We start from the raw sequence: 24,159 nt of genomic DNA, 5'->3' as shown, positions 1-24,159 counted from the left end.
TCTTCATGTATAATGCATTGATTTTCTATAGATGAAAAAATGAAAAATTCCAAGAATTTTGAAGAGACCAGCAACAGTGAGATCCAATCTGAAATGCAAAAAGAGCATGCAGATAAACAAAATGAAGATGAGCGGTTGCCAGAGAGTTCAGATGATGATGAAAACAATGAACAAAATGATAATGTAGCTGCAAAGAGAATTGCACCACTACAATTAATGGGAGAGGTACAAGTGATTTTAAATTGGCATTCTAGCAAAACTAGCCTTCCATGCTGAGGAAGTAAACTTCTGAATGCCTCTCAGTATGATAAATTATTCTCAAAATATGAGAGAGGTGAACTATAAATAAAACAAATAAATAAAATCTCAGTAGCTATAAAGGCCTGTAGAATGAGACAAGAATCAGCATTGTACTTGTTTAAATCGAGTGCTTGGGAAATGACTTTTTGGAGTACAATCAGAGCTCACTAGAAGTCATGCTGCCTGTGGAATTCTGGAACTAGAGTGAAAAACGACACCCCACCTTTTCCAATGTGGGCAACATATGAGTCTTCCCGTGTTGTTGAGCTGCAAATCCTGTCAGCTGCAGCCAGCAAAACCACTAGTGAGGTATGAAAAGAGTTGCAGTCCAACAGCATCTGGAATGCATATTTGCCACCCTGAGATAAGCAGAGTGTTATAGGCATGGCTACAGATAAGGCATGTAATGTGATGTCTGTCTGATGATGCTAATTTGTACGGGTCTGGAGGTTCTGCATAACACACAATACTTGCTGTATTATATATCTTTGTCTGAAAAAACTGCAGTGTGTATTGAACTTCAAGTCAGACTCTGCATGGCAGCCACTGCATTCTGTTGGGGTCTTGAGATGGGTTGAGTGATGTTCAAACCAGGGCAGCTGGCTACATTCAGCTTTGGGAATGTGTTATGTTTGTAACTTCACTGAAAATGAAAAATCTGTTAGGGCAGGGATTAGGCACGCTAGTGGAAGAACTCTGGGATTTGTAGACCCAAAAAGTAACTTATCCATGCCGTGACTGTTAGATGTAGAGGTAGTTCTGAAATGTTGGGGACTAAAACCAATTCTAACTGTAAGATGTTATTTTCTTTCAAAACTGTCTACAAGTTGTTCAATGTATAAAATAAAAGGAGCTTCTTTATATTAATCTGCATACATTTAAATATTCCTTGTAGTTTCTCAAAGCAATAATGGAACAGAAATACAGTCTTGCGAAAAAACTTTGTCAAATGAGTAAGTAATGTATGTAATGTAACTGACTCACATTGTTTCTCTGTATCTTTCCTTCAAAGATATCATTTATGCAACTGTTCATCTACAGTATTTGAATTTTAGATCTTGCTCCTACATAAATAACAGGTAAATATATAACGATTTACTCTGCAGGTTATGGAGGTGCAAGATCTAAAATTTATTTATACTTAGAGACAGGCACAACTCAAATTGTCGCACTTTATATGAAGCATGTCATGCATTACCACAGCTATCAAATGGACTCTTCCTCCGCCCCCACAGTCATCTGGCCCACTCACTGGGATCCTCCTCCTCCAGCAGCACTCCAGTCCAGGCAGGAGCTTGACCAGCCCGTCCCTCTCTCCTCCAGCAGCTAATGAGGAGGCAGGACAGAGATTCCTCCTGCACAGTCATGAAATGGTTAGCTGCTAGAGGGGGTGGGGAAGGGCTGGCTGAGATCCTGCCCAGGTTGGAGCTCCAGCAGGGAAGGAGGACCCCAGTGGCGCATAATGCAAGGTGAGTGGTCCAGTTAGCCGAGGTACACTTTGTATAAAGCACGACAACTTGAGTCATGCCCATCTCTACATACTAGCTAGCAGGTTCTAGAGAAGTGGCTGTGTTATTCTTTTACAGCAAAAAAACCCAACAACATGAGAGTACTTGGGCACCTTAAAGAATATGTTATGCTATAATAAATGTGTTGCTCTTTCAAGTACCACAGAACGCATTGTTATTTTTACCAGCTAGCAGATTTGCTTCCCTTGTCAAAGTCTTGGAGCCTTCTAGATTCTTCCCAAAATGGTTTCCTATAGAGCAAAATCTTGTTAGCAACACTCACTCTGCCTTGTCCAAACATACCTTGCTTTTATGATACTTAATTGAAAAAATCTTGGGAAGTGTGGTTATTTGTATTGAGCAAAGATACTGCAAGCAGTCAGGTGTTCTTTATTTACAGTTTTGAATGAATGGCTTAGTGTAAAAAATTATTTCTGAAGAACAATACAACTGACTTCTTTTTGAAACCCTTTAGTGTTGCTTTTGATTATGCTGTTTACGTATCTGTCTGGGGCTTACCAGTGATAAAAGCAGAATACAAGCAAAGCAGGAAGAACGGGAGATAGGAACGTCTTCCTTCAGTTTTTCCAATTTCAGCAGTGTTCTGTATAAGCGATTAATGGTGATTGTAAATTGTACTTGTAGATTTACAATTGTCAATGTAAATAATACTGCATTAAGCATATCTGTTTTATTGACATTTAAATAGCAACACCGAGACCCTGATCCAACTTGCAGTAATTCTTAACCAAATACAGTGATGCCTCGCAAGACGAGATTAATTTGTTCTGCGAGTCGTGTTGTATTGCGAAAATTTCATCTTGCAAAGCGTGGTACTAACAGTTGTGCGATTTAAAACAAACAAACAAAAAAGGAAAAATTCATTTTGCAAGCATGGTCTTAGAAAAATTTGTCTTGCGAGTCACCAAAAAAAATCACAAAACGCTTTTGTCTTGCGAGCTTTTCATTGCATGAGGCATTAGTCTTGTGAGGCATCACTGTACAGAACACTCATCATGGTTATTTTTCAACAGGTTCTCTAGCTATTTATTGCTTGGGGCACTCATATTCTCTCTCTTTCTCTCTCTCTCTTTCTCTCTCTTCTCTATCAGAAGTACTAGAAGTTTTGGCAATGGCTGTGGAATAGTTCTGTGTGCACATGCAGTCAGGCCTTATAAAATTTCCTATTTAAATTAGCATCCTTAAGGTCTCATAACTTTCATATAACAGAACAAATGAAATTGAAATAAAGAAATACTCATAGCAGACGTTATTTCCAATAAAGTTCTTTTTTGCAAACTTTTTCATTTTCTCTTGCCTGGTATAGACGTTAATAATGCCCTCCTCTCTTTTGTCAAACTGTAGTTCTAATATATGAACCAGAAAATCCCGAGGCCAAGCAGTTTCTTCCACTTATTGAGCAAAAACTACTGTTGGGTAAGTGTGAAAACTGCAGGTATGGCAAGCTGTTCTGCTAATATTTGTTGCCCTGCACAATTATGCATCCACTTGTACTTAAATGGGCAGTCATGTTGAGATTTAAAGTTGGTGAGTGATGAATCAGTAAAATTTCTGAAAGCATGTCTCTTTTATTAATGCTGATAGCAAACACAGGCTTGCTCCATATTACTACACCATAATCTTTACACTTTCCACAGTGGACTTCAAACATTGTCAGAAGAGTATGTACACACTTGGAGCCCAATATTCTGTATGTTTCCTCTAAAGTGACTCTTGTTGAGTTTTTCTGCCAAAGATATAGTAATAGAATTGTTCCTTTCAGAGCAAAATTAGTATCCACCACACACTTTTATACAGCAGCCCAAGCACACTATTTGTCAATATATCTGTGTCTGAACACCACTTATTTCACCTGCAGAGGTGACTTTTACAGACAGAAACATGACTGTGCCATGGGTTCCCCGGTATCACCCATTGTTGCCAACATATACATGGAAGAAGTGGAAAAGAAGACACTAAACATTTTCCAGGGGATGACAACATCTGTGTGAAGATCAAGATTCAAGAAGGACAGGCCTTCACAGACCATATAAACGTAGTGGGCCCAAATATCAAGTTCACCAGGGAAGACACCAAAGACAGCCAGCTGGCTTTCCTGGACTGTACAGTTATCATAGGATCCAATGGCAGCTTAAGTATAGAAATCTACAAAAAACCTACACACACTGATCAATACCTGCAGTTTGACTCTCATCACCTATTGCAACACAAATTAGGGGTCACCAGGATGCTAAACCACAAAGCAAGAAACATCCCCACCTCCACAGAAGCCATGAAGAAGGAAGATGGACATCTGAAGGCAGCCCTTGAGGCCTGTGGATATCCAAAATGGACCTTTAACAAGGCAATGTCCTGACCCAACAGGACAATGGAACAGTCTGAGACTCAGAGCTGATGGAAGAACCTGGTCCTTCCTTATATTGTGGGTGTGTCTGAAAAATTTAAAAGGATTTTTGGTAAAGACCAAAATTCCCATGCACTTCAAACCCATGAACACATTAAGGCAGAGACTCATCCACTCAAAGACAGGACACCAAAACACAACAGGAGCAATATAGTATGTGCAGTCCAATGCAAAGAGGAGTGTTCAGAGCTCTACACTGGAGAACCAAAACAACCACTAAATAGGAGAATGGCCCAGCACAGGAGGGGCAATGGCCCAGGACCACAATCAGCAGTGTTCCTTCATTTGAAGGACAAAGGACACTCATTTGATGACCAAGATGTACTCATTTTGGACCGAGAAAATAGGTGGTATGAGAGAGAGGTCAGGAAGGCCATACATGTGCATGTAGAAAGTCCCTCACTTAACGGGTGGAGGCCTTAGATACAATCTGTCTCCTGTTTATCATGCTGCCCTTTCATCCATACCCAGAAAGATCAATACCACACACACCAGAAAGACCACTGTCAAGGATCCATGACAATGGGTAGAGAAGGATTGCAGAAGTGGGATTTTCACTCACCCCCAGTCCTTTGTCCATCTAATGAGCCTATTCAGACCAGGGGGAAATGAAATCAACATAGAGTATATATCAGGGGTCTCCTACCAACTCTCCTCAGATTGAAAAAGCTACTTGGCTGAGTAGCGCAATGTTTCAACCTAATAAGGAAGAAGTCCAGTTGTCATGACTCAACTTCCAGACTATGTGTCAATGGTGTTTGTTACAATAAGTATATAGGTATGATGAGAAGATCTTGTTTCTTTGTTGAAAGCACCAGCAAAGGAAAAGGGAAGATGGGAAGGGATTGAGGAAAAAGGTAACCTTAGGGACTAGTTCTTAAGGGTACAAACTTTCCAAAATAATCATTTGGGATGGAAATACTTGAAGTATTGGTTGTTGTTGTTTAGTCGTTAAGTCATGTCTGATTCTTCGTGATCCCATGGACCAGAGCATGCCAGGCCCTCCTGTCTTCCACTGCCTCCCGGAGTTGGGTCAGATTCATGTTGGTCCCTTTGATGACACTATCCAGCCATCTCATCCTCTGTCATCCCCTTCTCCTCTTGCCTTCACACTTTCCCATCATCAGGGTCTTTTCCAGGGAGTCTTCTCTCTCATGAGATGGCCAAAGTACTGGAACCTCAGCTTCAGGATCTGTCCTTCCAGTGAGCACTCAGGATTGAGGACCAAAATTGAATTGTAGAAGAGCAAAACAAACATTCCATCTCTCAATGGAGCTAGATAATGGCCTTGTTTCTCTTCTTTTTCTTTTGGCATGCCCACAAGCCCATCCATGGTGGGTTGGTTATTACTGAAAGGTTTTTGTTCTCATGCAAGATGGGATCCCCAATTTTCCTAGTTTCTGCTGCTGTTTTCCATATTTCTTCTATCATTCTGGGAGGCTCTCTAAACCCTTAGTAACAGCTGCCCATGGAATGTAGGTTGCTACATTGGGTAGAGACTAAAAATTGGGTGCCCCATCTGCACAAGTAGAAGTATTTTCTGTCTGAACAAAGCCACAACTGGATTCAACTTATGTGTCCCACAGTTGGAAACCATTCACTAGTCCGTGTAAGTTGCCAGTTTGGAGTCCCCTTATCTCCACCCTTCACATTGACAATGCTGGTGGAATACTGCTGTAGCAGGGTGTTGTGTGAAACAGCCAATTGCAATTCATATAAGGCTAGTATTCTCTATTGTGGTCTGAAGACCACTGCTAAAGACGTGGTAACACTCTAGGAAGTGAGCAAATACTCATTCTAGATGCATAGTTCCCTGGAGACATCTCCAGATGTTTTCAGCAGGATTGGGCGATCTCCAGAGGTGTGGGGTTGGAATAAGCCCATCCTTGGACTTTGGGAAATCATGTGTGTTCTCAAAATGCCTATGTCTTTAAAAAATATTTTTAAAATCCTGTTTTAAATGAAAAATTCCCTTGTGCCCTGTAATGGTTGTAAATAAATATAAAAACTCATGAATTGGGAGGTGTGGGAAGCAGGTATGTTGGGATGGGGGTGTTAACATGGCAAAACTGCATCCTATTTTGTCTAGAAGGCATAAGGGGACTTTTGAAACAATACATCTTTTCTTTAAGAAAATTAAAAATTTGAAGGTGGTAAGGAAGTTCCATTTGCGCCCAAGGAGGCTTCCAGCTGCTCATCGGTTGCATGTTTCCCACCTGTGGTCTAAGTGCTAGCCTTTGACAAAGCAAAAATATATTTCAGATTCTTAAGCAAAACCGTAATACATCTATACATCCACTCAGCCCCATATATGAGCCTTTTCCATCCCCTTTCTCACCCTGATTATTAGGGCAAAAGGATTTACTACTGCTCTCCCAGGGACTGGGAGGCTTCCAAGTTTTAAGACAGCTTTTTTTCCCCTTAATACTTTGAAGCCTCCCAGTCCCTGGGAGAGCAGTAGTAAGTCATTGGCGGGTGTGGCAATAGAATATGACTGTTCCCTCTTCCAAAGAAGAGAGATGACTATAGGCAGATCCCAATCAGTGATCCTAAATCCTTGATTAATTATCCAATGGGAGATCAAGTGTACTTTTTTGAAAAAAGAAAACTGACTTTTTTTAAAGGAGTTATTGAAGTGTTAACATACTGTTGTTGTACTTAGTAAATATTAATCAGTTTATATAGTAGAACACCCATATCCGCAGGGGGATAAGCTGATTTAAAGCGTGCCTCTTTTGAATTTCCATCTTAGAAAATGAGTGTGCTGCTAACGAAGATGAAGAAACTGGAGAAGGGAGCAGTGACGACAGTGAAGAGGATACCAGCAACACAGATGACAGTGAGACAGAAAGTGAAGAAAGTTCTGAGGATTCCGATAAAAATGCCTAGAAATTTAGCTGTATCATCACGGAGTATATTCTTTCTTCATTGATTTGTCTTTGAAATGCATACAGTAAATTGAATTTATTGATAAAGTATGACTCTTCCATGCTCCTGGTATCTATTCGTTGTACTTACAGAGTTTCTAGTTTTCCACAATTTTTAATATTATTGCATATGGATTTTGGCCATAGACAAATCCTGGGAAACATTGTTATGCACCAGCAGTTTGTGAGATGAAACATTCTAGTAAATGGTGCAATATTTGATTGCTTCCAATAGCTCACTATTCTGGACTAGCTAGCATAGTTCTAATTTAAGGAATTCTGGCATACAGAATTGAACTCCTGATGGATCTTCTAGCAAAGGGGTGGCAAACTCGTAGCCAGGCTGGTGTTTTAGACTGTAGCTCTGCTAATCCCTCAGCATTGGCTGTGCTCCCTAGGAGTGATAGAAAGTATAGGCCCAAAATATCTAGAGGGCCACAGATGTGCACCTCTCCTCTAACAGCTCCTGGCTCACCATTTGGTGTTTCTATAAATGTTGTGCAACCAATTACTGCAATTTTTAAATCCCTTCCTCTCTTATTTTGGATAAGAACAAGATAAAAAATAAAAAGTGCCAAAAGACAAAAACTTGGTGGCATCTTAAAGGCTAACTTTTAATGTGAGCTTTCATAGACAAGAGTTTCCTCTTCCCTGACACCTTTCCCATCCTAGTCTTTTAGACCGGTGGTCCCCAACCAGTTGGGGAGGTGGGGTCCATGCACGGGGGGGGCGTACACTCACGCATGGCCAGGTACCAGGCTGCGGATCAGGGGTTGGGGATCCCGATTTTAGACCACTAGTATTCATGCAGGCATTTTTACTGACATAGAAGTTAAAATTTCTTGGTAGGTATTCATATATACTGGCAAAAAGGGCTGAGAACCTGGAAATCTTGTGAAACATACATTCTCTCCATCTCTTCAAATAGTCCATCTAAGGGTTGTTTTTGTTTGTTTTTGAGATTTTTACCTTTCTGTCAATGATGCAACACATCTGACTGAGAAAGTAGTAGGGTGGCAGTGCTCAGCTGATTAACTGGACAGATTAACTGATCATATATGACTTTATAGATTAAAAATTGCCCCCAATTGATGCAGGAGTAGTGTCCTAGTGACAGAATTGTGATCTTACCTGTAAAGGAGCTGCTATCAAGAGCACCAGGAGTCTAACCAGAGAACCACCAACACCATACCTTTCTTTCCAGACACTGACATGTTACTGAGTCTCCTTTCCATCTCCATGTCTGTAGATGCTTCATATACAATGCTGTATAATGTCATCTATTTCTCAGCGGAATTATCAACCAGATCTTACCTTGTAGTTTAAAAATAACCCTTTGCAGTAGCACAATATCAACATTCAGTAATTCCGAAGGGAGACTGCTCTTATCCTATTCTTCAGTTCCACCTAGATGTTTCAGTTCTCAGCCTATAAGCATTGTGTATCTTGCTGTGGCAATGGTTGCTTCAAAGCTAAAAGAAAACTCGTGATTATAGGCTTAGTGATCAAGGACACTGTGACCCCAAAAAGCATTCTTGGCTGCTAAAGTACCAAACTGAGGAACATCATCAGGCCAGAGAATGACACTGACTATAGGGAAAGAACCTCAGAAGGGTAAGAAACTGCATAATTAACTACAAGGATGTGCAACCATCTTGCAAAGGTATACTTAATTTAACAAAGACGTGTGTTCCTATACAAAGTATAAGGCTATTTTGTGTCAGCTTAGGAATTGGTCTTTCATACTGGTAAGAAAGTAAAATGACAATTTCAAAGTAAAATTGTCTACAGTACATTCTTTTGTGAAGTCAGCTATGAGCTGATATTCACAAAATATATAGTATTTTGAGAGGTATGTGCCGTTCACATTTCTGCCAATCCAGATAAATAGATTAGTAAAGCTCCAATAATTACATAAAACTAACATTTTTCAACTGTGTTGTTTTCTAAAGAATTTTAGGATTTCTTTTATTATTTGTAATTGTTAAGGGAATAAAATATATCGTGTCCAGATTATTTATGTATGAATGATCAATATTCTTAAGCAATAAGTTACAGCAGGTGGTCTTCTGTGTACAAGCAGAGAGAATGATTGTTCTCTGCAGGAGTGTAGAGACTGCATATGAAAGAATCCCCAGAGCATAATGTGGAATCATATTTCAATCTGTCCGTCCTTGTATGGAAGGATGCCAGGCCAATGTGAGAGTGGATGGGCTGTGCCTAGCTTGCGTGTCTTCATCCTGTGCAAATTACAAGTTAGTGAAAATGGATGTGTGACAATTAGGACCATACTGTTATCTTCCATCGAAAGTACATTTTTAAGCATGACCGTTTCTTGAAATACAGTGGTGCCCCACATAGCGAGGCTAATCCGTTCCGGATTAACCATTGCTATGGGGAAACATCGCTGTACGGATAGGAAAATGCCATAGGAACGCATTAAACTTAGTTTAATGCGTTCCAGTGGCTGCTAAACTCACCGTTAAGCGATGTTTCCTCATAGCACCGCCATTTTCGCACCCTCGGTAATCGAGGGCAGGGTGCGAAAATGGTTGCGGCTGCCATTTTGAGTCGCCCGGTGGCCATTTTGGAACCACCAAACAGCTGATTTCCCAACATCGCAATGCGAAGATCGGTAAGCGAAACGCTTAACGATCATCGCAATGCGATTTTTGGCCATAGAGACCATCGGTATGCGATCACGTTAGCGATCTCAAAAAAGAGATCGCTATGTGAATTTGTAGTTATATGGTGTGCTCGTTAAGCGAGGCACCACTGTACAATGCTTGTTCCCCACCCCATATTTCTTAAATTAAGACCCCCTTGGTACTTAGGGAATTGACCTTGGATTCATACCATAAAACCTAAGTTTAATTCCTCCTTCCTTTCATAATGTAGGCAACCAAGCATTTGGGGGTGTAGAAAGAAATATCACTGCAGGACTCTTGCTAGAGGAAGCACATTGTTCAAAGCCCATTTGCCTCACACTGTAATACTTTAACCAATGAAGCACCATTTAAAGCATGGTAAGCAGACCTTTTTGGGGTAGCTGGTTGCATTCCCTTGAGATAATCTATTGGGGGACATGATGGCAGTGGGTGGGTTTGAAACCATTAGTGGATGGAGCTAGAGCCAATGGTGACTGAACTCACACTCTACACGCACACACACTTCTCTCATCTTCCTGCTAAAAGATGGATTGCACTTCAAACTACTTGACTTGATCACTTATGTAACCTTTTGAAAAAGGCTAAGGGTTGAAGGTTGACTGGATTCTTGAGATGGGAGTTAGGATTTTATTGAACTTGATACAGAATGGCCAAAATCTTGTTTTCTAATGTAGTAAATTGCCCTAGAGCAGGCCCATTGAATCCATGGGGATTTAGTGAGTCAACTACTCCATTAGTTCTGTTGATTCAAATTGGCATATTCTAACTGGGATTTATTTTAGCATAGAAAGTTGCAACTAAAGTAGGCCTGTTTGAATCTGGAATGTACAAAGGCATTGGCTCACTAAATCCCCATTCAACAGGTCTACTCTAGCATGATTCACCAAAATGGGATTTACCACAATGAGATTTGGTACCTAGTGTGATTTACCAAATCACACTAGGCACCAAATCTCATTCCGGTATTTTGTTATAAGTAAATATTGAATGGATTAGGAAACAAATTAAACCAGAGGTCTGGCTTTTCTCAATGAATGATACTCTTGAAGCTTAGTTTAAAAATTCTGGGAGAATTGCTTAATGCATTCTGATACGTCCCCAATATGTCTCTTTAACTTAACACGGCTGGACTTTACTACATGGTCCAATGATATCAAGTTTACTTGATCATTGTAAGTCTTCTCATTGGATTATCTGAGCAGGCAAGAAATGCTTAGGATGATGCAGACTCCTGTATATGTGCCACTACATCTGTTTTGAAAATGTGCCTGTAGTAGGAAATTTGTCTAATGTCATCTATGGGTAAGCCTTCTGGTTTGGTTGCCCACATGGGATTGTAAGTGAGGGGAATTGTCAAGCAGCTAAAGAGCCATACTTACATGATTGGTTTTGAGCTCAACTTAATGGATTACTCATGGTCTGGGAGCTTGAAATATTGGGAAAGGTTACTCTTTCTCATGATGACATTTCAGCATTATAGTGATGTTTTGTTCTGGCTTTAAATAAGTCTAAGAAGCAGATGTGTCATTACATATGGAGCTTCATTTCTAAAACTTACAGAATAAAGTCACACAGTTGTAATGCTATGTTAAACAAGTGTAAATAAAATTTATATAGGGTAACAAAAACTGCAGTAGACAGCAGAAGAAAAATGCCTTTGTACAGTATTGTCTACTACCCATGTAAAATAATGTGATATCTGATTCCTCCAATTCTCTGCCTCTTTGCAGAGATGCAGAATTTTCTAGCTGCCATCCTATCTTTATGTGTCATCTAAACAAGATATGACAACCATGATCTTCATTAAGTATGAAACACTTTGCATGGAGCTATGATTGATCACTGGGGAGGAGCTCAAGACACACAGAGAGCAAATTATGCAAAGAGAATAGAAAATACCCTCCACATTGACTGTTTACCCAGTTTCTAAAAAGACATTTGGTATGGGGTAATTAAAGCTAATTTGAAAATGATAGGTAGCAGAGGTAGGGTACAGAAATTATTTTCCAAGGTAAAGTCAATATTGTTAAATGAAAGTGAGTACATTTTGTAACTTAAGTAAGGTGATCACATATGTCTTAAAAGTTCTCATGTATTAATAATAATAGTTCTTGTGAAGAATCTTAAAAATAAGTACTGTGCACAATGCATAGAAAGTAAAGCCTTCCGGTGGGTTTACTATCTGATTTAGACAAGGAATAGAGTATGAAAAATAGAAATTAGAGGAAGGAAAACCTTTTTAAGATTTAAAATAATAATAATAAAGGAATGAATGTAATGAATATCAGCTGGTAAATAATGGCATAGATTTAACAGTTTATGAGTTCCACCTGCTTAAGGAACAATAGGAAAAGAAGCACAAAAGCAAATGGAGAACGGAAGGTGAGGTTTGTAAAGCAGGGGAGAGGAAAAGAAGTATGCAAAGATGGGGGAAGAATAGATAAAGAAGTCAGAAATGAAAGATATCCAGAAGGAAGTAGATATATACATGTTAGGAAAAGTAACAGACTCTTAAACTGAATGTGAACAAATAACTATTGAAGAGAAAGCAAAAACTGAAAAACTTCTATCTGCGGAAACAAAAAATAAACCAAGCGACAGAACTCAAAACAAAAGCAAGATGTTTCAGATGGAAACTGGATAGACAAAATTGAGATAAGAAATCAGACTTCAGGCATGGTCAGAATTCACAGATATAATGATTATTAGCAATATTCTACAAGTGAACATGAAGAAAAGGGATTTTGAAAGAGCCACAATCTCTTGTTTAAGGAGCTGTGATACAATAGAATTGAGTCTACAAGAAGGTGGTGATCTTCTGCAGAGGGTGGGAGTATATGCAGCAGGTAAAGAGAAAACTATTGGTAGAAACTTTTAAATGTGATTGGGAAAGTAAGATAAAATCAGGCCACAGCAGTAGACTAGACAAATGAAGGTTTATCATTGGTATCAACAGCAAAGCTTTCATCAAGAAAAAGGATGGGATGTTTCTGCTGTTGTTTAGATCCATAACATTTTATATGGAAAATAAAGTGGTATCAGTTGAATGATAAACATGTCTGCTACACGGATAAGGATAAAAGAATTTATTTTTTTTTTAAAAATGTTATAATTTGGAGAACACATTCAAGCAAACAAGAAAGAAAGGGAGACTGGGCCATATGAAGAATCAAGAGTAGTTTTGTAAAAGAGGAATATTAAAACAAATTCAAAATTTGGAGGAATAATAGCATTGACCTGGGAGAGGAAATCAAAGATTAAAAATGTAATATTAAAATCACACTTGAAGATCTGTTCAGGATTTCTTGAATGAATTATCAATAGCTCAACCAGCAGCATTGGATGAATGCAAATCAAAGTATTAAACAAGATGAGAACGAAGAGAAACAACAATAACAAAGTAGTTTATTAAAAAGCATAGAAGGCAAAGCCAACTTAGTAACTGAAATAAGAACAAACTGCAACTGATTCATAGCAGGGAAATGAGCCAACTGCTGTGGAAAGAGTTCAGAAAGGCACAGAAGTATGGCAAAGAATAAACAATTAGAAGAAAAAGGAAATCAGTTTTAAGAAATATATTGTTTTCAAAAGGACAACAGGCAAAAAAGGAAGTGAGGGTTAATTTTATAATGAAGAAAACCCATACAAAAAATAGAGGATGTAAGCCACTGGGAAGACAGAAAAGGAGGAGGAAAATGAAAGAGAAAGGAATAACTAATGAAACGGCATCACTACTTTCTTTTCCTGTTTAAATTTACTTCAATTTTGCAACAACTAATAAACATTAAAACATCTAGTAAACAAAACTAAAAGGGGAAAAAAACCACACACACAGTGCACCACACCCATGGGGCCACTAGGGAGTGATGACTTAAACCATTTACCATTCTGGGGCCCCTTTCCTGTTCCAAAATTATATTGCCGGCTTCTCTATCTCCTTTTCAAATAGTGATTAAAGTGCTATTTTAGGACATACAGGTGGATTTTAATTGCTTATTTCATTAAAAAAATTGCCAAAGAGCGTGTCCTAAAATAGCACTTTAATCACTATATTGTTCTTTAATATACACGCATTCCCACCACATACGAAAATAAGTGCCTATTTTCTGACACCCTCTCCAGGGCATCTTAGAACACTTGTAATGTACAGTATTTGATTAAGTTCCACTGAAGTTAGGTACCATCTCCACACTAACTTTTAAAATTTCTCTTTTATCCTTATTAACACATTCTAATGTTCTACATATTTTTCCAAGCACTTACAGCTTATTTTTTTCTCCCAGATCACATTCCCATAGCATGTAAATCTGCCTGTTCTTCTGCTTCCAGTAATAAAATTGTTACTGTTCTAATTGAATAACAAGATAATTAAATGCCAAGATATTTCATCTTCTCCTGACACTTCTTTTATTTGCTCTTTATTCCCCATTTTTTTCTAGCTAATCCTTTAACCTAAAGATTTATCTTATATATTATAAAAAATGGAGGAGAATATCTTAAATTATGTCACAATAATATTATATCCATATGTGCTGGATCATTCCCCATGGTATGAAGGTTAGATGTAAAATGGCGGATCATAAGAAGGCTTCCTTCACTATGCTCTGTTGGAGACAGAGGGCTTACGGCAGTAGTGGGGCACATCAGTCTCTCTCACATACTTTCTGTAATGCCACTGTTGGTGAATAAATGCTCTGGAGGTGTGGTAAACTGAAGTGAGATACTTGGGTCTATAGGGATTACAGCTATACTGTATTATTGCAATAACATGGCCATGAAAATTATACCAGTGGAGGCTGTTGACTCCAGTATCATCAGGGTGATATAGCTACACCAGGTTTTAGGCTGAATTTAAAGACATTATCCAGGATGCTGAACTTATTTTGGGGGTCGAATTTAGCACCTAGGATAGCTGCTGTAAAGTTCAGCCTAAAATTCACAGGGTATTTACAGCCCACATGATGTTGGAAGTCATCCGCCTCCTCTGGGTTGTCATGTAAGGAATATCCAATTGCTTCAACTGCTACAACTAGCACCAGGAAGAATGGAGAAAACCATCACCGTCATGGCTTATGTGATGATGGCATTCTATGTGACTTGGGAGCAAGGCACAACCTATTACGTTTGATTCAAAATCTTCCATGTCTTGATTCAGTTTAACCCAAAATATACCTTTCTGTTTTATTGCTTATGAATCCTTAGGATCCATCTCTATGCATGCCCTAGTAAGGTTCAATTAGAAATTTATATTTTTGCCTGTCTCCATTTTTGTCACAATGTACGTGGTTAATTATCTTTATTTCTAACATGCTCCGATATGAAAGGTACTAAGTCAGCCATTTCTGATTATTAAGAGCTTTTTGCATTAAACACTAAAGGAGTGTTTTTAGTTTTATATTATTAGAGTTTATACTTGCTGTTTGCTCTTTATAATCATACTAAAATGGGAAGCTGATCTAGCAGAACGTTTTCCTCTTCAGACTACAAAGAGTGACTTAGCCTTGCGATAGGGCCAGGCAAACAGAAAGTGCTGTATTTGAGACAACTTCGTGAGCCGTTGAGTATACCGTCACTCGAGAAGCAAGCCCTGTCATAAGAGGAGTGACCAGGCAAGCAGCATTACGCAGAGAAGAGCTGAAGGGGGGCTTCCACAAGTGCATTAGCTAATGTCAGAACTGATAACCTGCTGATCTGTAACAGTGACAGTCACCTGAACCATCTCTTTTTGTTTAGTTTGGAGGTTTTAGATGTAAGATTCACATGTCAAACTGGATTTATTACACATACTGATGCTATTGTTCCTGATTTCTTCACTGTAAATACAATGATCAATTTCAGAAGGCTATCCCTAATTTGATCAGTAATTAGTTATGTGCTGTGACCAGAGGCTACCTCTGATGTCTTTTGCAATGTGTGACAGTTTAGGGACATTGTAGACTACTCATATAAGGAACGTCAATGCCAACGTAATACCTACAGAGCTACATTGTGCAAGTGTACACTTAATACTGCTGGCTCAGTAGGATGTTTTTGTAAGGTGTTCTGTTCATTCACAAACCATCTGCATGGATATGAGACTTAGAAATCAGGTACTGTACTTCTCTTCCCCCAACTGATGTCAGGCTCCTTTCCAGTAATAAGAATTCTAATGTTTCAAATTGGTCAGAAGTGTTATGTTTTATAAATTTCAGAATAGCTATTAAAATAAGCCTCAAACCCAGTCTCAAATTGAGATACAGTGCCACCTGGAGGAAATCTCACATATCGGAGATAGATAGATATACATGCATACATATACTGTACATACATGTATATATATATTGCTGACATCTTGGCTTGTTTTTCAGTAGTATATATATTCTAAACCAGAGGGTGTTAAGAGTTCTGCAAGGCTTTGCTCCATTTCTTCTTTCTCAGTATTTTGCTGACATCTGGCTTGTTTTTCAGTAGTGTTGTTGGGTCCTTCACTATACTGAAAGTATTACTTGTGATAAGGCAAAATGGGCTTCCCTATACAGTTTTGTTTTCATTAAAGCATCTGCAGTCCAGTAACATTATTTACTCTTTAAAACCATTTCCCCAAATTTCTGTTCCTCCTTAAGCCTGTAAGTATCTAGCTGAGTTTGCAAGTGTTTCTCCTTTTTTTTTTTTATTAAAATAGTGTTTTTTTTCAATAGCGGCACTTTAAAAAAAACTGGTTGTTTTAATTCTCCCTTTTCGTCATCGGTTAAAAAAAACAAACTTATTTTCCAAAGAGCTATCAGCCTTTAGTTGGAGACAGTTAGAAGATAGGATGCTGCTCCCTATTCCCTTTCTGATAGGCACGTTTCTTGATAATTATGGGTGCTCTAGATCAAGAACGGATAGACTTGTCTGTTGGAAAGGTAAGATAGTGATACTTTGCAGGAAAATGGCATAGTAATTGAATTATGGCAAAAAAAGGGTGTGTGTGGAGTCCCTTCCATCTTACATTGGGCTGCTGCAGTCAAGAAGGAGTGGGGGAACAGGCCTAAACAGGTATAAAAGGATTGAGCGAGAACACCACTGGCTCTCTTGCCGAAAATAAATTCCTGGGCTGAGCATGACCTCAGAGGCGCCACCATGCCTTAATAATTATACCTGTCTTCTTAAGGCACCATTTCGTACCTTAGGGTTTCTAGTGAAAATTAAAGTAGCTTCAGGTCTGGTGGGCCAGTGTTTCCTCCTGGAAGCAAACTCAGCGGAGCTTCTGCAGCCCCACCAGGGTTGTTTGTTTTTTTGATTTTTGTTTGTTTGTTTGAATCTTCTCCTCTCCCTCCTTTTACCACCCATGAAGCTGAGGATCCGAATAAGATGCTCCCCACCCGACCCGCTTTAAGGTAGCCCTGGGACAAACTCCGGAGGCCGAGGCTTGACCCCTTGAAGACGTGAACCGGCCAGTGAGGCGAGTAAGCCGGAGGATGGTTGGGGAGGAGGGAACACGACTGCTGGGCCTCCACGGCGCCAGCGCTGCCGCTCTCCGAGGTGCTGAAATCGATGCTCTCCCGGCAAGCACGTCCCACGCCCGCGGCGGCCGCCCGGGGAACAATACCCTCCTGCCAGCTAGATGGGAGCCATCGGTCGATTTATTGTTCTGTTCTTCCAGGAAAAGGGGGAAGAAATATCTTGATGAAGTACAGAATTCTGTCATTTATGTCCTTCCGACTCGGTGTTATATATAGAGAAGGTTTTTTTAATCTTTCTATATATGTGCCTTTTCAAACGCGCTGTTAAAATTTACATATTGTGTGTGTGTGTGTGTGTGTGTGTGTGTGTGTGTGTGTGTGTGTGTGTGTGTGTGCGCGCCCCTGTCCTTACTACATGCGTGGCAAACGGGGCAGGATCTGCTCTTGCTGGTCAGGCAAGGAAAGGAAAAGAAAAGTTCCGCCTGGGCCTGAGAAGGAGGATACCGCGAAAGGATGGAGACTCTCGGATAGCTTGGTACCTCTCGGATCCCAAACCACTTGGCGCCGGTGAGCCTGAGACTTTGTTGGGGGCATAGCTGCAAGGGACAAGGTGGTTCTCGAGCACCGGTGAGTGGTTACGCCGGTGGACTCTGCGGTCCTCCCGTCGTTCTGCGCTCAGATCCAGCGCCATAAGCCTACTTTTCGCCGAGTCCTTCAGACACCTAGGAAAGGCCGCGGAACAGGAGCCTGGACTGACTGATGGTAGCCGTCTGCCCTTCATCTGCAGGACACCGTTTCTCACCTTTTCCCTCTTCCCCCTCCGCGTGCCACAAAGGTTGCCTAGTTCACCTTAAAAGGACATCGGTTTCTTCTGTGCCTGCCTCTTCCCCGGCGCTAAAGCTAAAAACATCACACATTAGCGAGGAGTTGCACACTTCAAACGCAGGATGATTTGCCAGGACTTAGGTTTTCCGTCTGTCCGTCCGCCTCTTCACTGGTGATTTTAACAAGCGCACAAAAGGAGCACAAGGTAACATTCTCGACGCTTTTCTGAACGCCCTCCTAAACCCCCGCGTCTTTGCTGTAGTTCCTGTAAACTAAGCCACCAGCAGTCATTCCGTCTTTGGTTCGTTGGCGCCTCCCAGTGGAAACCGGCAACCTTGTTTTCCAGAGCTTGGGTTCTTCCCGTTCCCTCCCCCTTCGTGGACCGCAGGAAATGGTCGGTGGGCTTTATAAAATTCTCTAAGCTCCTCCGAATGAATTGAGAAGTGAGGCTTCTCCCCTCGAAGACCATTGCTCTACAGAATGGGCGGCATGGTTCGGGTTCGGAAGCTGAGTTTGCTGTCCAGACCAGACGGCGAGGAGGAAATGCTGGGATCAAGCAGGTCTAAAGAGCGGAAGAGGGCAAAAGTCCCCCTTGAAAAGTGGAGTGTTATTTGTACACAGGAAGACCGTCTGACTGCAAGAGATCGGAGTTCCTGCTAAAAGCCCGGGCGGTCTTGGTTTGAAGGAGAGAGCCGCGTGTCTCCTTCGCGGCCCGACCCCCCCGGCCCTTGCCCGCTCTCCGAGTGTCGCAAGCAGGGTGCTCCGCCGTTCCTAGGGTCAATCCTGTCTGCGTGATCTGGATCCATAAGCGAGTTGCAACGGCGGCGGCGTCACATGCCCTCCTGTGTTCCTCCCGGAGGAACCCACAGCCGCACCTGCAAGTCAGTCAAGCCAGCTTGCTAAGGCACAACACTTGGAGGCGCGTGATTCCTTCCCCCCCCCCTTGTAGTCAACATCCGCACTCCTACCCCACCCCACAACACCAATGCACGCACGCCTTCACCCACCCCAAACTCCATCTAGTTTTCTTTTCCATCTTGGAGCAAACGAGGTGGTGGCAACGCTATGACTCATGCCTCCTGCGTCGCTGCCGATCAGCCGACGAGCCAGGCTTTTAAAAAGCAAATCCCACCAAGTCCGGGTGTGTGTGCGCGCGCTTGTGGGGAAAGGTCATCTCGCCTTGCATTCCAGGGGCTCCATTGGTATTCCTGCGGCGTCGGTGGCGGAGTTTATAAACGCCAAGTCCTTCCAAAGCTGGGATATCTCGATCTTCTGTGTCGGACTCTGGGGGCTGCTGCTGGCTCTGGCGCCCTTGGCAGGTAAGTCTTCGCCGCCTTTGACTGCCTTCCCGAAATGAAACAGGCTCTCTCTTTTCCTACCTCGGGGAAGGTTCTTTTTCTAGAGGGTAACGCTCTAGGCCAGGTGGGCTTCATATGGCTTTCCCCAGGGGATATTTGGAAAAGAAGGCTATTTGGAGGAAAGCCTGGCAGGCGGGGGGGGGGGGGGGTTACGGCGGTAACCTGTTACTCTGCTCCTCCTTAGCTTGTCTAGAGCGCCTCTCTCTCTCTCTCTCTCTCTCTCTCTCTCTCTCTCTCTCTCTCTCTCTCTCTCTCTCTCTCTCTCTCTCCCTTTGCCTGAGCTTTGGGCAATTAAGATTTGGGAAGGCAAATTACATTCTCTAAACGAATCGTCCATCCTCTTCTCCCCCCACCCCGCCAAAAAATGTCTGATTTGCAGGATGTGTGTCATTAGGGAAAAACTTTTGTCCTCCCCCCTGTTTCGTAACGTGTGATCAACTATATGTAGCGTTCGGTAGAGACAAAACTCGCTCCACTAATTTGACGCTCGCCCTTGGAGGTTTCTTCGCGGATGGGGGACGAAACAACGCCCAGCCGTCCAAGGTGTTGCGCTCCGAGTGATGGAGAAGGGCTGGAACTGATCTGCAGCTCCTTCCGACCATCAAGGGGACAGAAGTGACTGCTGGGCATCGAACGAAATGTCTTCACAAGTGGTGCAAAGACCTTACATGGAGATCTAACCCGGGGAAGGACAATCAAAGGAACGTCACATTTTATTTGCAAAACCAGAAAACCGAATTGTTGGGGTCCCCCCCCCCAGCCGCATTGATCTGTATTGGGAGTGGCGGTGTGCACCTATATATATATCTGATCGGTTATATATATATTTTGCTCTGGGTGTCTCGCATAGGTCTGAGGTCGCCATATACGGATTTAGCGATTCCTGTCGCCCTCATTTTTTGCCCACAAACCAGAGGCTGCCTTCAACGCTTTGTAGTCTAAGCTCTCATTAAACTCGAGGACGCGGTACGCGGTTGCCACAGTTCCTTCTAGCGGGTTTACAGCTTTGTAATGGCTCGATCGCCACTGCCGTCTCCTTCTCTTCTGCCCTCCTATTGTTGTGTGGTTGCGACTCGTGTCTGAAGTCTGCTTTTAAAAATTATTATTATTATTATTATTATTATTATTATTATTATTATTATTATTATTATTATTATTATTATTATTATTATTATTATTATTGGAAATTGGTTTCGCGTTTGGCGTGAACCGTAACTGCCCTGTCTTCGTTGCCCGTTGATGTAATTGGCCCAGACGGTCGGTTCTGGTCCAGAAAACCCGCCCTCCGCCCAGCACCTCGCCGCCCATTCCCCGGAGCCGCAAAAGGAACGCCGGAGCTTCGTCGTCGCCCAGACATTTTTTTCCTTTTCCCGAGTGGGCGAGAGACCGGGCGCTGCCTAGGGAGAACCAACGAGGAGGTTGGTCTGCCGCTTCCAGCTGTTTCGTCGGGGATCTCCAGAAAGAAGGTTGACAGCGTGGCCTCTCTCTAAGGCCCTTCCCTTTTTCTTAAAAAAAAAGAAGGACGCGTCTTCCAACAGGAGGTGCAACACAATCCTTTTGTGCAGGCATCCCAAGGCTGCCCCCACCGTCACTGCTCTCTCTCTCTCTCTGTCTCTCTCTCTCTCTGTCTCTCTCTCTCTCTCACACACACACACACACACACACACAGAGAGAGAGAGAGAGACGCGCGCACACCCCTCAACCCTCACCCCACCACCGAGAACTGCTGCTTCCGAGTGAGTTGAATGGCTTGTTGTCGGCTGCAGGATCACTTCTTGACCGTCACGTCTTCCGACTAGACCGTGAGCGCTGGGTGGAGCGGGAAGAAGCCAGTATCCATCATCCGTTTCCCGCGCCGCCCCTTTCCCCAACCAGCATCTGATCTTTAAACCCGCTTTTCTCTTTCTTTGCAGTAAATCCTTTTGTTGGAAATCAGAGCAAACCCTGAGGGAGGAAACCCTGGGCTCTGAACCTGATGGCCGCCTCGGATCCGTCCTCCTCCAATACGGCTCAGGATCCCAACCCGACGAATTTACGCCCCACAAGTAGGTCTGGCTTTTCTGTTCTGTTCCGACTTCGTTTTACAAAGAACGCGCGTGCATGAGTCGTCGTTTTAAGCTGGGGCTCCCCGAGGTTCTCAGCAGCAGCAGCAACAACAACAACAACGCAAAGACCAACATGGAAGCCTTGACTCCATCCCACCCACCTCCAAAACACGCGCACCTCCCCATCTGTGCAACCTGGGCACGGGTGGTGGCTGCTCTCCTTTTGTTTCGTTAAACAAAGAACCCCCGGTGCTCCTGCTGCCGCCTCAGGAGGGGACCCAGGTGAAAGGTGAAAACGCCCGCCCCCCTGCTTGATCCTAGAGCGGAAGGCGCCAAAAGGGGGGAGGGAGAGTAGGCGGGTGTCTGTGCCTATGATTCTGAGAGAGGGGATATAGGTTGCTTAATCAGGTGGTTTTCAATGGGCGAGGAGGGATGGCGAGAGGCCGGGCCCCTTCCAAACTGTGAGGCGGGAACAGGCGAGGCGGGTTGAGAGCGCGCGCCCCCGCGCGCGGCCATCGCGGTCTCCTCTCGCCCGGCTGCTCTTAATGGCAGCGCTTTGCTATTTAGGACCTCCCGAAAGCCCTCCGCCCTCAGGGACCCCCTACGTGGAGGGCTTTCCCTGCCCAGAAACTGCCGGGCGTTTGCCTGGAACCCCTGAGGTGGTGCGAGTGAGTGAAAAGCGGCCGGGGCTGCAGGTGGAGAGAGGGAAGGAGGAAGGCGCCACAGACGGCCTCGATAGCTTTTGCCCAGACGGTTTGCAGACAGACATTCAAGCATGCACACACATACTCCACAAAAGGGTGAGGTGGAATAAGGCCGGGCGGCATCATCACCGGCCACAAGAAGAATTGCTTGGCGCGCCGCAGCAAGGCGGGCGGCGGGGGGGGGGGAGCGTTTACCCTGACAGGGCTGCCGGGGTTGTGAAGCATGAACACCCCGTCATTACTCTGATTATCCTGCCAGGGCGAAGGATGAAAGGAGGGGAGGGGAAAGCGGGAAGCCCAGGGGCAGGGAAAGCGTTGCTTTTGTGCCTGGCCCGGCCCCTCGCTGTCGCCTTCCTCGTCTTGGAGGGCTGTCAAAAAATACACTGAATTGATCGGCGGGATTCCGCTTATCCGTCGCCATTCCTTCCTCCTCTGAGGAAAACCTCGTTGTGTGCTGGCATTCGCGGGTTCGGCACTCGGGCGCCGGGGAGAGGCGGGTGGGGCGCCTTCCCGCCCTTTAGAGGAACGCCCCCCCTGCCCCCCCTTCAGAGCTGCTCGAGGGGGAACCGCGCCGCCCAAGCCCCATTGTTCCTCGAGGGCAGGTGCGCGCTTGCCCGCCCGCTCGTCCGCCCGCTCCTTCTCCCCGCCTCCGGTGTCCGGCTGGTCTCCCGCGCAGCGTGTGCCGGGGTGGGTGGGTGGAACGGAGGGGTGTCTGTGTGTGTGTGTGTGTGTGTGTTTCCCTCGCCTCCCCTTCAGGCGCCTTCCCGCTGCCCCTGATGGAAGGCAGAGAGCCTCAAGTCCTGTCAGAGCTGTTTTAGGCGCCTGCCACTCCCACCCCCCAGCCCGCCCGCCCTTTCTCTTGGGTGTTCTGGCTCCCTCGTCCTCTCGGTGTCCTTCGTGGATACGCCTCCCTTTCGCCTGAGGCGACCTCCTCGTCCCCCTCTTCTTCTTCCTGTTCTTCCTCCTCCTCTTCCCCGCCGCCCTTGCTCCTTTCCCGCCCTCTGGCCCTCGGACGGGTCTCCCCGCTCCCACTCCCCACCTGTTCGCCTTCTCTCCCGCAGGGCCTTTCCTTCCCTCACCGGCCGGCTTCTCTCTCCTAACTGCCCCACCCACCATATCTCTGGGGGGAGCTGACTTCTGGGCGTCCCCCTTCCCTTCTCCCTCAGGCGGACTGAAGTCTCCCCCCCCCCGCACCCCTCTTCCCCTCGCCGCCTCCGCCTGCTGAGCACGCCCCCTAGCGTCTTCTCGGCCTCTGGGAACCAAACCCACCCACCTGGAGTGAGCGGGGCCGAAGCGCACCTCACAGCCACGCCCGTTTCGTTTTACCTTTGGCCCCCTTTTGCCAAAGGAGAACGTGGGTCAGTAACTGGCGCTGGCAAATTAGAATCCCTCGGCATTGAAGAGGAAACAAGCGCTTGTCTCTCTGGGAGTGTTGCTTTCTGATTAAGCTGCACGGAAGCCGGTTGTATGGTTGCCACCAAGTAGATCGCGGGACTTACTTTCAATCGAACACAGCTAAGATCCAGTTGCAAAGGTTAAGCCTCTCGCTCCGGAGTAGTCCCGCTCTCCACAGGATACAGCTTTTTATTACGGACTAGCATCTACACCTTTTCTTTCTCTACTTCCATCCAGCAATCGTTTCACTGCAGACCCAGCTTTGTTTACACTTCTGGCTTCATTAAGAGAATGGAATAGGAAGAGAATACGGTGCTGGATTTCCATAATTCAGCCCCAGTCTGCTTTCTCTCTGTGTGGTTTGTAAAGTGGCTGTAGGAATTTCTTCTCGTCCACCCTCAATAGTTCAGACATGCCGACAGACACACTTCCATTTTCCTCTGTTGCTGTTTTCTTCCCGGCGTGCGATAACCTGGCTGAAAATTCGCTCATGGATTTCGTGCAGAGTTTCTCACAAATGTGCGACAGGCAGGCTGAATTCCTCTCTGAAGAGGCGTCGCCGTTCTAAGCAAGTTTGGC

At 43.8% G+C, this 24,159-nt stretch overlaps 2 protein-coding genes across 7 annotated transcripts in view; both read left to right on the top strand.

Moving 5' to 3' along the window:
* The window catches only part of ERICH2 (glutamate rich 2), an 81,683-nt gene extending 74,475 nt beyond the window's left edge, over positions 1–7,208 (top strand). The window contains exons 12-15 of the mRNA XM_072981535.2: positions 32–225; positions 1,196–1,253; positions 3,174–3,245; positions 6,986–7,208. Coding sequence (XP_072837636.2) covers positions 32–225; positions 1,196–1,253; positions 3,174–3,245; positions 6,986–7,122 — 461 coding nt within the window. The 3' untranslated portion in view covers positions 7,123–7,208. The remainder of the gene's footprint in view (positions 1–31; positions 226–1,195; positions 1,254–3,173; positions 3,246–6,985) is intronic.
* An 11,704-nt stretch (positions 7,209–18,912) lies between these two features.
* GAD1 (glutamate decarboxylase 1) overlaps positions 18,913–24,159 on the top strand; it is a 66,638-nt gene continuing 61,391 nt past the window's right edge. Inside the window, exons 1-2 of one of the 6 annotated variants that reach the window (XM_020789453.3) lie at positions 18,913–19,397; positions 21,350–21,481. In XM_020789453.3, coding sequence (XP_020645112.1) covers positions 21,412–21,481 — 70 coding nt within the window. In that variant the 5' untranslated portion in view covers positions 18,913–19,397; positions 21,350–21,411. Of the gene's footprint in view, positions 19,398–19,538; positions 20,403–20,758; positions 21,239–21,349; positions 21,482–24,159 lie in introns of those variants that run through there. The other 5 variants (XM_072981524.2, XM_020789455.3, XM_078394366.1 and 2 more) reach the window with 5 other exon arrangements.

The sequence above is a fragment of the Pogona vitticeps genome, chromosome 1 (genome assembly GCF_051106095.1).
Source record: "Pogona vitticeps strain Pit_001003342236 chromosome 1, PviZW2.1, whole genome shotgun sequence".
In the NCBI taxonomy this organism is placed as follows: domain Eukaryota; kingdom Metazoa; phylum Chordata; class Lepidosauria; order Squamata; family Agamidae; genus Pogona; species Pogona vitticeps.
Note: the sequence above shows the minus strand (reverse complement) of the source record. Positions and strands in the feature narration are given on the sequence as shown.